The sequence below is a fragment of the Dasypus novemcinctus genome, chromosome 31 (assembly GCF_030445035.2).
Source record: "Dasypus novemcinctus isolate mDasNov1 chromosome 31, mDasNov1.1.hap2, whole genome shotgun sequence".
Lineage (NCBI taxonomy): Eukaryota > Metazoa > Chordata > Mammalia > Cingulata > Dasypodidae > Dasypus > Dasypus novemcinctus.
Genome location: NC_080703.1, coordinates 40903395 through 40917123, shown reverse-complemented (window position 1 = coordinate 40917123; position 13729 = coordinate 40903395). Strand labels below are relative to the sequence as shown.

General features: G+C 37.4%; 1 protein-coding gene across 1 annotated transcript in view; it reads right to left on the bottom strand.

The window, feature by feature from the left end:
• TBC1D5 (TBC1 domain family member 5) overlaps positions 1 to 13729 on the bottom strand; it is a 589141-nt gene that overhangs the window by 228149 nt on the left and 347263 nt on the right. Inside the window, exons 8-10 of the mRNA XM_058290770.2 lie at positions 12680 to 12769; positions 12503 to 12577; positions 11321 to 11388 (exon numbers count right to left, since the gene is read on the bottom strand). Coding sequence (XP_058146753.1) covers positions 11321 to 11388; positions 12503 to 12577; positions 12680 to 12769 — 233 coding nt within the window. The remainder of the gene's footprint in view (positions 1 to 11320; positions 11389 to 12502; positions 12578 to 12679; positions 12770 to 13729) is intronic.

Sequence of the window (13729 nt, the reverse complement as noted above, 5' to 3'; positions counted from 1 at the left end):
GCAAAACAATACTAAGAGATATAAAAGTCTGGTGTATGAATTGTGTTTTCCATCTTGAAATAAACAAAACCAGCAAGCAATAGAGTTTTCATTATAACTTCACAAAATATTTCATTATGAAAAAGTCAGACATATTTACATAGAGGAGACAAGTGTAGAATGAACCCCAATCTATCCATCATGCAGCTTCATCACTAGTCAATTCTTATTTTATACATACTGCTCTACCTCCTTGCCCTCATGCTGCATTGTTTTGATGCAAATCCCAGACACGACATCTATATATTGCAGTATGTAGCTGTAAGACAAAAAGACTCTTTGAAAACATAACCATAGCACTATTATACTAATAAAAAGAACCACTTAATTTCATCATATATCTAGACAAGGTTTAAGTAACTCTGACTGTCCAAAGATGTTTTAAGTTGGTTCAAATCAAGATCTAAGAAATGTCCACGCATTCCAATTTGTTGATATGTCTCAAGACTTTTTTAACTCTATAAATTTGTCTTTCCTCTTTTTTTTCTTGCAATATATTTGTTAAAGAAACGAGATTTTTTGTCTGTAGAAAGTTCCCACATTCTGGATTTGCTTATGGTACCTCTACTGTGTTAATTAGCATGTTCTCCTCTTTCCCCAGTTTTTCCTATAAACTGGTAGTGAATTCTAGAGATGCATCTTACTCAGGTTCGGTTTTTTGACTAGCTCTTTCATGGGTAGTATGATGGTTTCAAAATATGTTCATACATTCTTGGACACTCATCTCATCAAAAAGTGAAGGAGTCCAGGAGGGTGGATGTGGCTCAATCAACTGGGCACCAACCTCCCACATGGGAGGTCCTGGGTCCAGCTCTTGGCAGGGAGCAGAAGTGTCTCAACCTTTGGGCACTTGTCTCCCACACGGGAAGTCCCAGGTCCAGCTCTGGGACTTCCTAAAAAAGACGAGCAGACAATGAGCAGACAGATGAGGGAGCCATCTTGGGGCCTGGGGGGGATAAAAAAAAAGGCAGAGGAGCCTAATTCTCCTCTCTTTAAATATGGGTTGGCCTTAGTGACTAGCTTCTCAGGAGGAGAATGCAGTGTAAGTGATGCTGCGGTACATCATCTGCTTGCTATCCCTGGACTGTTCACAGAACCCACCCTCCATGTTGTGAAAATGTGGAGAAGCCACACAGAAAGGCCATGCACAGCCCCAGAAGATGCCTCAGCTGACAGGCAGACCTCAAAGCCAGCATGCTCCGTGGTAGCTGACACCACATGCAACTGTGAAACTGCAGATTCATCAGCAAATGACTTCCGGTGCTACTTTAAGCTTCAGGGTGGTGGTGAAACTGCAAGAGACAGCCAGAATGTTCGTGCAGTGTGCATCCATCAGGAGGCTCACGCCAGCTTGTCTCTCCTCTGTGTGATAATAGCTAACAACCACTGATTATCACTGCCTAGAAGCCATTAATTCAATAGAAGTATTAAAATGTTAATACTATAATTCTATCATTCCTTTTTCCTTTATTATCTAAAATATGTGTATCAAGAAAAATTTCACTTTTATCAATTATGTGGTTATCCTGAGGTACAGTTTACCACAGTTTTTAATAATCTTGTTGATTTCCATTACATTTGGCTCATGGCTACTTGTGGACATCTGATGTCACTAAGAATGACCACGAATTCTGTCAGAAAAGCAGCTCATGGCAACCAGACTATTCTGTTTTCCCTCTGGATATATTCTCATGTGACTGCTGTCGATGGGAAGGATCAGGAAGTGAGGGGTGGAGGGAACTGAAACCACCCACTGCGAAGCCCACAAATGAGGAGTGCAGGTGCCTGACGGGAGTTAGCCGGAACGGCACTCAGCAGAGCAGCGGTCTGGCATAATACCAACAATAAAGGTGAAACTGGAAGATATCTGGCCTACTGGTAAGGAAGAGTTTCTCAGACAAAAAAAGACAAAAGGAGTATTTCCTAAGCAAGAAAAGGGTTAAGAAAAAGTGAAACTATGAAGGGCTGTGTCACTGCATCATAGTATATAACTAGGTAATTAGAAGTATTAAAACAGACAAAGCATTGGGCCCAGATGAATTACTGAAGATGCAGAATTCAATAAGATGTCCCCAGGGAAGAAACAAAGCCCTTGGTGAGGGTTTATAATCACGCAGTAGGACAGAGAAGGACAGAGGACTTCAAGGGACAATAACTGTGCTATGCCTGTACGTCATAAAACACAAGAATGTGAAGTCAAACAAGCACTAAGAGCTGATGAGAACTCCCCAGAAAACCATTAAACACCAAAATGACGACTACCTCACTGCGGTTTATTCTTTTATCAAATAAAAACTGAAAATCATGCCAAAAACCATAAAGAGAAGCAATCTGATATAGACAGAAAGAAGACTCACCAAGTCCCTTTTATTCCTGTGCTCTGTATTTTGGTTTGTGATTTCACCATTCTCCCTATTCAACCAAACCTGCTTTCTCTTCTTTCTGGCATATGGCTAGGTTTAATTGCCCAGCTTCCTTTCCAGTGAGTTGTAGCCATGACTAAATGCTAGCCAACGGAGTGAGAATTTGAGTGATATGCGAATCCACAATCCCTTCAGTTAGTCTACACACATTTCCCCTTCCATTTGAATAAGACAGAAAAGATCACCGGGGAGCCCTGGGAAGCTACATGTGGGGTGTAATGGTTTTAAAATGTCTGTGGATTCCTCACACACCTCCCTTCTGAGATTACGCCATAAAAAGGACATAGCTTCTACCTGCCTCCCTTTCTTTCTTAGGTGACTGGCACTGGGGGTTGTGTGCCCTGGGGAAGGACATTTACGTCCCGTGGAGAGATCCACATGAAAGGAGCGATGTGGAACCCCCCTCCTCGTCAAGCCTACCGATGGCTATAGCTCCAGATGACACCTGAGGGCGACTTCAGCAACCATGAGACAGAAATGATTACTGTTCTCAGTCACTAAGTTTGGGGTTGATTTTTATGTAGCAATAGATAAGACAGGTTTTGATATTAGTTTAGAAAAAAACTAAGATCTGTGGTAGACCTGTCTATAGGACTGGACAGAAGCTGGAGGGACCCTGAAGGGACATTAAGAAAAGGCTAAAGGAAGATTACTAGCAAAAGACAGATGGTCCATGAGGAGGCTACCAGTGAGGTAGTAAACAGAAGGGAAGGAAACATTTTGGAAAATGGAGGAAAGAGGTTCCTTATCACATAGTGGTTGAAAGTTTGGCAATGTGGTAGCCAAAATACGGAAAACAGAAAATGTGCTTACTGAACTGGGTGATCTACCTAAGGAGGTATCTGGGAAGAGTGTTGAAGGTGCTGCCTGGTTTATTCTTATTACTTAGAATAGAACGAAAGACGAGAAAAGCAGACGGAAACATTGCTAAATACAAAGATGTTAGGATTTGCTGGGTTTGAAAATAAATTTTTTTTCTCATTCCCAAACTCCCTAGTCAGCAAATGGTGCTAAAATTAAGGCTCTGCCTCTGCTCCAAGATCAAATCCATGACAGCCAGGAAAACAAGGTCTAAAGATGAAACCAAGAGTGTGACAAGGATCCTTTAAGATCTCAGAAAGATGTGAGACGGCGTCTTAGAAAACCCTTCGTGTTTCCACAAGAAGCCTGGCGTCTCTTCTTACTTTCCTTTCACTTCTCAACACCAAACACCACCAGTCGGCAAGCCATTCTGCGCAAAAGCAGCAACTTTTTACACCAGGTCTCCTCTTCCCAGTTGTCTTCAGTCACAGCGGTCTTCTCAACTAGGAAGTTGGTGGGAAAATGACAACAAAATCAATAGGGAAATGGACCACCAGCATGGACAAGAAACTCACAGAAGGAGAAACATGCAGAGGCATCAGCAGATGGAAACCACACTGACCCTCAGCGAACGGCAATTAAAGCAGCAGCGCGGCACCATTTCACCTAACAGGGCTGGTGGAGCAGGGCATGCTCAGACACTACCCACTGGCCCAGAAAGTCCCTCTGCTTTCTGAAGTATGACTTGGCATCATGTATGTGCTCATTCTGAGTAAAGCATGAGCCCTCTCACTCATTTATGTTTCCATACCCTTTGCTTCACAGAGTGCTTTGCAGGCAGAGGATGCTCAATAAGTGTGTGTTGGCCTGAAGAAGTGTTAAATCTCGGCAAACAAGATTAACCTAAAATAGACAGCAGAAGAAAGATCTGGTACAATTTCCATTTCAGCCATTAGTAAGTTATATTTACTTACTCAAGTCATACTCACTCTGAACTTTAACTTTCCACTCTTGCAAAATAAAAGCATTTGACTAGGTAACTGCCAACAATATAAATGCCTATTATGTGCCATGTACTGAGGAACATGAAGATGCAAAACTAAGAACTAAGCATTAAAAAAAAAAAGTCTAGTAGAGAAAAAGAGACATTTTACAGAGAATTAAAAAAGCCGGTGGGGTGAGGATATGGCTCGAGCAGTTGAGTGCTTGCTTCTCACATGGGAAGGTCCCGGGTTCGGTTCCCGGTGCCTCCTAAAAAACAAACAACAACAACAAAAACAAACAAACAAATGAAACACTATTAGTAAACCCAGGGAGCCCATGTGGCTCAGTGGCTGAGTGCTGGCACCCATATACGAGGTCCTGGGCTCAACCTCCAGTCCTGGTACCTCACAAAACACACAAACAAAAAAGAGATGATTAAAATAAAATGCTAAATATATAAGAGAACAGAAGAGAAACAGCTTTTTAAATAAAAATAGAATCCTCAACTCCTAAAACAATAGTGGCATGTAGTAATTTCTCAATAAATGAGCACAACTACAAACCTACAAACTAACAAACCAGTGAGAAAATTTAATTCTATGGATGTGGGTAATGGGGAGTGAGATGTGGAGTAAAGCAGAAGAGAGACCTGAGTAGAGTTCTACTGTCTTCACTTTCTTTCCACAAGTAATAACGACAAGAGAAGCACAAAGTTTTATAGGCCATAAACTGGAGGTAAACTTTCAACAGGCAAAGAGAAGAAAGGAGGATTTTGTAGTGACTGCAAGGGGCAGGATCCAGCCCAAATGGACAACAGACAATTCCCCCAGATGTCTAACAAGGAAGGTAGGAGTTTAAAATCATCATAGAGGTGAGAAGATTAAGCACAGGGTAAGGATTTAAAGAAATACCACACAATACATGGCAAGCAGAGGGCAGGTGGAGTTGGAGTTTCAGGAGGTGGTGCCATGTCTGTCACCATCTGATTGAACATTGTCATCTAAGGTTCCTCCTAGTTCTACAATGCACTGATTCACAGAACAAGTCCTCCATCCCACTGCCTCCCTCCTCCCCCTCCCTCTGTCACTCCAAAAGCTTTCTACTCAAAACACAAAGGTGAAAAACTCTGAACACTTATATAAGTACATGGATATATACATGCATATTTCAAGTGCAAGAATTTGCTACAATTAGAAATATAGATTTTATTTTGCAGTTTTTCCACAACTGAGAAAAAGCGTAAAAGTAATTCAGAACATTATCCTTGAAGTACCAAATTAGTTTCAAATCCAAATCTGCTTTAATTTTCTGAAGCTGTAAAGACTTCTTTATACTACTGAACAGGCCATGCCTACTGGGAATATTCCAGGAGGGGATATTACTTTACCACTCACCAGACTTTATTTATAAACATTATAATTATTTATATACATTATAAACATTATAAGAAACATGTTCTTATAAACATTATATGAACTGTCAAGTATTAGGTTGGTACAAAAGCAATTGTGGTTTCAGACTGTGAATTTTAAATCATTATAACTACGCTCAAACAATCAACACACTTTTTCCAATGAAAAATAAGTTTGTCTATTCCTGTAGCATAAAAATCCATGCTTCAGTATTCGATGAACTCTTGGAAAGCATTTTCTGCATCCTGCTGGTTGTGGAAGCGTTTTCCCTGCAACAAGTTTTGAAGATCCTTGAAGAAATGGTAGTAAGTTGGCTAGAGGTCAGGTGAATATGGCGGATGAAGCAAAACTTCGTCACCAATTCATTCAACTTCTGAAGCATTGGTTGCGCAACAAGCAGTCTGGACTGTTGTGGAGAATTTCTGTTGACCAGTGCTAGCTGCAAGTTTTGCAGTTTTTGGCGCATCTCATCAATTTGCTGAGCATACTTCTCAGATGTAATGGTTTTGCTGGGATCCAGAAAGCTGTAGCGGACCAGACTGGCAGCAGACCACCAGACAGTGGCCATGACCTTTGTTTTGATGCAAACTGGGCTTTGGGCAGAGCTCTGGAGCTTTTTCTCAGTGCAACCATGTAGCTAGTCATCAACGGTTGTCACATAAAATCTACTTTTTGTCGCACTTCACAATCTGATGAAGAAACAGTTTGCTGTTATATAGAATAAGAGAAGATAAAACTTCAAAACAACGATTTTTTAAAATTTTTGTTCAGCTCATGGGGCACCCACTTACTGAGCTTTTTCACCTTTCCAATTTGCTTCAAATGCCGAGCAACTATAAAAGGGTCAACGTTCAGTTTTTTGGCAATTTCCTATGTAGTTTAAGAGGATGAGCTTTGATGATTGCTCTCAACTGGTCGTCATCAACTTCCGATGGCCAGCCACTACGCTCCTCATCTTCAAGGCTCTTGTCTCCTTTGCAAAACTTCTTGAACTACCACTGTACTGTATGTGCAATTAGCAGCTCCTGGCCAAATACACTGGGGATATTGCAAGTTGTCTCTGTTGCTTTACGACCCATTTTTGAACTCAAGTAAGAAAATCACTCAAATTTGCTTTTTGTCTAATATCATTTCCATTATCTAAAATAAATACAAAGTAAGCAGCAAGTAATAAGTCACTAGCAAAAAAACATAAAGTGAGAAATACACATTAAAATGATATATGACATAATCACATTTATTTAAGAAGGTATGCCAACATCAAATGGCAAATTTCAACAAGGCAAACCACAATTACTTCTGCACCAAATTAATTAAACAGTGCTAAAATTTTTACAATTTATTTAATACAAAGAGAACCTCAAAAGCAAAAATTCTTCTGTTATGCAGATCAGGATGTCATCTCTGTGCTGCCAACGTCATATACTACTGCTTCCAAATGCCAAAGATTAGGAGCATCTAGAAGTTAATAAAAGCAGTACAACTATATACTCTGCAATAGATACACCTATATTTTCATGCTAAATACTGAAAATTTTTTAAAAAGTTAAAAATATCTGTAAATTGGAATAAATGAAAGGTAAGGATCTATGTGCTTAAAGAGAACAGAAAATGGGGAAAATATGCTTAAAACAGGAGCAGTACATGAAAATACATTTTTCTTCTTTTCAATACACATAGATATCAAACACCATGAATTATTTTGTTTATCCCTTAAGTGTTGTCAAATGAAGCAGCAGTATAAGCCACTGGACAGAAGAATTGTTTCTTGTATCCCTGAAAATCTGTTTCCCCCTCTTTAATATTTAAGAAACAGACACACGGGTTGCCGATAGCTCTCAGAGAGCGGCTTGTGTTGTAGTTTTCACTTTCTCGGCTGTGAACAAGTGCATATGTGAGGGGTGGTCGTGCATGCACAAGCATGTACTATGTCTGCATTAAACAAAACCATAACACAACACTGAGTACATCCACTCATTCGTGTGTGCCTGCAGTCCACCTCGAGGAGACTGAAAATATAAATACAAGCTGCTATTTTGGTGTGATCACACGAATATGGCAGCTTGTGTTTTTTTTTTTTCTTTGTCTTTAACATTTTAACACTGGGCAGATTGTCTGCATTAACACACACTAAAATCAATTCTGCTCTGAATTGCTTGTAAAATCTTCCTTCCCTGAAGAATTTGTTTTTTATTTACATAAAAAAATGGACTTGGAAGAAACTGTGTAAAATATACTGGCCTTTAGGACATCTTACTATTTTAAAGAGTAACAATCAGTGTCAGACCTGAGTACTGGTGGTACTTCTCCCAAAATGGGAACTGTGGGGAATACGGTCTGTAAATTTAAATAATAATAATAATAATTGATAAGTTATCTATCCCTTTTGTACCTCTTTGGAATAAAAAATCTCAAAACTAATTTAATTTTCAGTAGGACACTACCATGTAATGCAATGACTAAAAACTCTGACGAGTCTTGTATACCATAAAAATTTATGGAGGATTCTTCAGGGCACAGACAAGAAATAAAAGTAAATACCTAACACAGGCCATGTCTAAAAGTTTAATATGAATAAGAAATAAAATGTAGAGATATTCATATTATTTACTATATAAAACATACCAGCAATGAATTATTTATGGCAGTGCTGCACATAAGAACTTTCTGTAATGATCAAAATGCTCTGTATATGTGTTGGCTGTCCAGTGCAGTAGCCATTAGCACTTTAAGTGTGGCTATTGCAAATGAAGAACTGAATTTCTAATTTCATTTAATTTTAATTAATTTAAATTTAAATAGCCACATAGTCCTGATGGCTACTAAACTGGACAACATGTAACTATAGTTTTAAAAAGATAATTTTGGGAATTATTAATGAATCCACAAAATATCAGATGATAGATTTTAAAAAAACTTGAGACAAAATCTGATTAAATAGCTATATGAGATTACACATGAGGGTTGGCCCATATGTAAAGTGTAACAAAAGGAAGCATTAAAATGAGAAAGGTACACCTTTAAAAATCTAATCATATCATGGAGATTCAGGGAGGTAAAGACCAATAACTGAAAAATGAGCTGCCTGAAATGTTACCTACAATTCTGAGAAATCAAAGACCAAGAGCTGGAGAAGATGACTAGCATATCCAATAAGCAAGCAGATAGACTTTTTAGTCAAAGCTACAATGATAAGAGCTAAAGAATTTTAATTAATTAAGTCAAGAGAGAGCACACATTCAAAGAAAAGGCATGTATACATTTTTAGTATAGATCTTGATAGACCAAACAACAGAATTCTTTGGCATCTAATATGGAAATGGTACTTTATTCTGTATTCATTATTTCACGTCATTTAAAAAAATATGCAATTTCATTCATTTTAGAGTCTTTGAAGCATGACACAATTGGTTCAGAATAGAAGATTTAGGTTCTGAATTAGAAATGCTGTAAATTCGAAGTTCCTCGATTTACCTTCTGATTGTCAGTTGCTTCAGGAATAAAAATGGTAAAACAGTAACAACCTTATTAGGTTCAGATAAGGAACAACAAATTGACATGAATGCAAAATCCTCTGAGGCAAAAAAGGGTTAATGGAATAAAAGAATATTAAAATTAGTTGAAAGGAGAAATAATATTTATTATAGTGACACCCAAATCAAATAAATTCAATAATGATAGCAATAACACAGTTTATGAGATTAAATTATCTTGTTTAAACTCAAACTGGAAGGTTGATAATAATATTTCTTCTAAGGGTGCTGATGTCTTTAAAGACTGAAAAGATGCTGGAGATGATTATTTCTAAAGCTAAACAACACTGACTGTCAGTGATAAGATTCACAATCAAAGAGCATTCACTGAGCATCAACTCTGCTCTGTTCAATGAGACAAAACAGAATTCAGTCCATGCCCTCCAGCTGCTTAACATCAGCTCTGGGAGGCAAGGCTTGTCCTAAAACCTGAGCCCTCATGCATACTGCTTCTACCAGTTATTCTGCACCATAGCTAGTTTTTGTTTATTTTGTTTGTTTTCCTGCTCCCCGCCCCATCCCCTTCTATTATGTGCTTCTTCAGAATCTCAGAGTTCAGGTTCTACAAAAGCTACTTGAGGCTGAGGAGTCATCAGCTATCCCTAGGTACTGGTGGAGAATTCTTTCTTCTCCCATTAAATTCCTGCTCAAGACTTGTCAAGCAGTTAAATTCAACCTATTTGGTTTAGCTATCTGAGTTTTATTTCTTCCCACAGCCCCTCCATTTCCATTTAATAACTGCACAGATTGATTATAATCCTACTTATAACGAAGCTGCAAAGTTTTCTGAGATAACTGCCTAGCATTTTAAAAAGAGATACCTTTACTGCTTAGTTAGCTATACATACTATGTGTTTTGGTTTTTGTGAGGCTTGTTTTACTGTCACAGAAAACAGTGATAATAGTGATTGACAAGGACATTCATTCTTTTGTTTTATTCAACAAATATTTATTATGTTCCTCTTGTGTGTCAATACAAAAGTACTCTGCTTTCTGAAACTATATGGAAGAGAGATCAATCTCTACCACCTCTGAGAGTAGCTTCCTGTAAAAAGATGGGTTACTCCTGAGTTAATTAGATAATTCAAGCTAATGAGATCTCCCACATCCCAACCCCACTGTCACTGACAGTTATCTATGGTTTTATTATACTCTGAATCCATGATTCCCCTGGATTATTTTCATATTAAAATAGAAAATTTCATCTGCTAAATGTGTAGTATAATCTTTGCAGCAGTCTCCTTCATCTGATGAATGTCAGAGAACCAAATGCCTTGGCAGTAGAGCAGATCTAGTGGGAAATGAAGGCGCAATGGGGCATATGGGCAAAGCCACGAGGGGAACTGGAAAGTCACGAGACCGCAGTGAGGAGATTAAGATTACTAACCTTTACGTGGAGGATTACAGTTAGAGTGTAAACATATCCAATTTAGGCCCAAAGAAAAAACCTGTTGAGATAACTACTATTATCTCTATTTTACTGAAGAGGAATCTGAAGGAAAAATATATTGAAAGTAATTTGCCCAAGATCACAGCATACACTAAGCAAAAACTCATCCTAGGGTCTCCTGACAGAAAATTCATGTACTTCTCTCACAGTATGACCCAGAATGATAAGTTCTGATGTAAAAAAGTTATAAAAATTAATCACTTGTTAAATAAGACTACTCTTTCACATGATAATGAAAAGCCTGAGAGAAGGGGCTGTTTGCAAACCTGAATGACTTCAAGAGCAAGAAAGTTAAGTAGAGTAAGAACAAAGATATTCATATAAAAATTAATTTGGTTAGAAAGGGATTCAAATGTACAAAGCAAAAGATAAATCTTTCCAGCAATACCAATATGATCATGTAAAACAAACTGAATCAGAAAACAGAAGCACATGACTTCATATAATGGTTGGAAATTCCTTAAACTTATTAAAATTATTTTAAGATGTATAATAATTTATTTTCAAAAGGGAAATATGGAAATCTATATTTTAAGAATAGAAAATAAACCTTATTATCAAAGTTAGGTCAAAATACAACTAGAATACTGCATTCAATTAAGGCCCTTCTGCGGATTTCATATTTTACAAAAATTACACAGAGAACACAAATTTGATTTATTGAATATCACTACATACGTTCTTTTGACATCTTGTTCAATCATTGATCGAAGTTCTTTATCTTGGAAGAATCTGTTCCAAAGACTCTAAAATAAGGAGGAAAAAACAATGAAAAATAATCCCACACCTTTGCTCAGCTTTTATTAGATCAATTTAATAATTTAAATTAAATTTATCCTTCTCTGAGCTATCATTTCATGTTGCAGATAGGAAATCAAAGATCAGGAAATTTTCATGGAACTCTAGTTTTATCTCAGAAACTTATTTTAGTATTTTAACATCAGGTCCTTCATTTTGATATTATTATATATCTTTTCTAAATTTCTGTCTCTCTATATAAACTGAATGATACTTTTCATTGCTATATACCCACTGCTGCCCCCACAACCATAAAAAGGTCTGCTGGGAGCAGAGCAGTGCTTATAGCCCAACTGGTCCCAGCTTAAACCTGGCCTAAATTCCCAGTGCACTAAGAAAGATCCGCAACGTTTTCCACAAAGCTTAGTGTTATGATCCAATAGATTTTTATGCACGTTTTAAAATGTGAATTTATGTACAGTTTTTAAAATTACTTGATGTTTTATGCTTCTATTCCACACACTACATTATACTAATTATACGTATCAGGAAAAAATGTTATTATTAGGTATTAAGTGGGGAAAAATATCTGTTCTTTGGGAAACAGGAGTCAGAACAACAGTTGGGGAAGTTATGCGGTATCTTTTAAAAGTAGTAATAATTCCTAGACTTCACTAGAATAGGAGTGGAGACAGGCCTGACCTTTTCTAAACTTCTTTGCAAACTCACTACAAATAGTTCCCTCTTTTTTCCTAGGAGACAGGAGTGCGGAGTGAACCTTCTGCTCATCTCCACGTGAAGGGAGGCCGTCGTTAGGCCCCCTGGCCCCTCCAATCCTGGTAAGACATCTTTATGCCCTTCCAGTTCACCCTCAGATCTGACAGACCCCTGTGACCTCCCTTCCGTTGGGCCATTCCAAAATATTAGATCATAAACTGCCTACAACACAGTATGTATACAGTACAGAATAATTTCCATCAGGCTTCAGGTGGTGAAGTACGTGGGGAAAAGAACAGAGGTGACATGAAATACAGAGCTTTCATGGTGACTGACAACCAGCCTTGTAAGCATTTTCTTAGCGGCGAAAGAGATGTGGGAACACTGAATAAAGTCAAACTTTACCCCTTCATCCTGTGAAAGAGGATTATTGATCATCAAGTCTTGGTGGCCAACAACCTTCCTTGGGTTTGTGATATGCTGATGAAGAAAAAAAAGTACACATACAGAAAATCAGAGGCTACTGGCCTTTGAAGCATACAGAAGAAAACAAACAATCACATTAATTAAAATGCAACTTACTATTTCTTTAACGTTGCTATACCATGCTCTTAACTCTTTAATTCTACTTATCCACTGACTTTTATCTTGGGGAAGCACACAAAGAAAAAGCTGTCAAGAAAAAAAAATTTTGTGAAAATCCTAAGAAATAACTGTTAATCTATACCAAGCAGAATCATAAAAATTGAAAGAGATATTTATATTCATGGTATTTCATATTCATACTATTATTCCAATTCCCAGTAATTTATATTTGGTGATATTTGAGAAACAAGTAATTAAAAAATTTTTTAAATGAAGACCCAAAGGTCAGAACACAAGATCCCAAAGCTATACTACAAAATGCAAACAATCTTCTTTCCAAATTCATATTAAAAATGAACGTGTTGGTGGAGGGGTGATGTATGAGAATTCTACACACTAAGCATGATTGTTTTGTAAGCTCACAACTTCTCTAATTCAAAAATGAAAGGAAAAAAAAAAAGAACAAGAACAATGCATTGATGTTCCAGTATTATCCTTACTTTGCATTCTAATCCTACTAGGAGTGGCCAGGGGCATTACCAAACATAAGGTCCACTTAGCAATTTCCAGGGTTAAGGTTTTGCCTTAAAACTAGGAGGAAAAGGAGAGAGAACAAGCCGAGGACACAGCCTGAGAAGTGAACCTGTTCCTTTTACAGCACTACATGTAATTTACACTGACAATCTGCTTAAGAAAATATTAAGCTTTCTTAAAAAGACAAATTTGCTTTAATTTAGGCTAATACAACATTAAATTAAATCTAGATTTGGGTTTATTTTTAGCAAAGGAAGGATACTGAAAGGTAAACAACAGGGAATGGGGGTGGGGCACAAATATTTGCATACAAATATTCTAGCAGCAGGTATCCTTCCTTTACTGCCAGCATCTAACAGAAGAAAAATGTATTTTAATTATTAAATCTAAATTATTAAATCTAAAACTGTCTAATATATCATGTGTTTCTGTTTTCACTTGTACTTGTACACATTCAGTATGCTCAATTAATGCAGATAACCCTAAAAACTTAAAATATAAATCGTTTTAGAA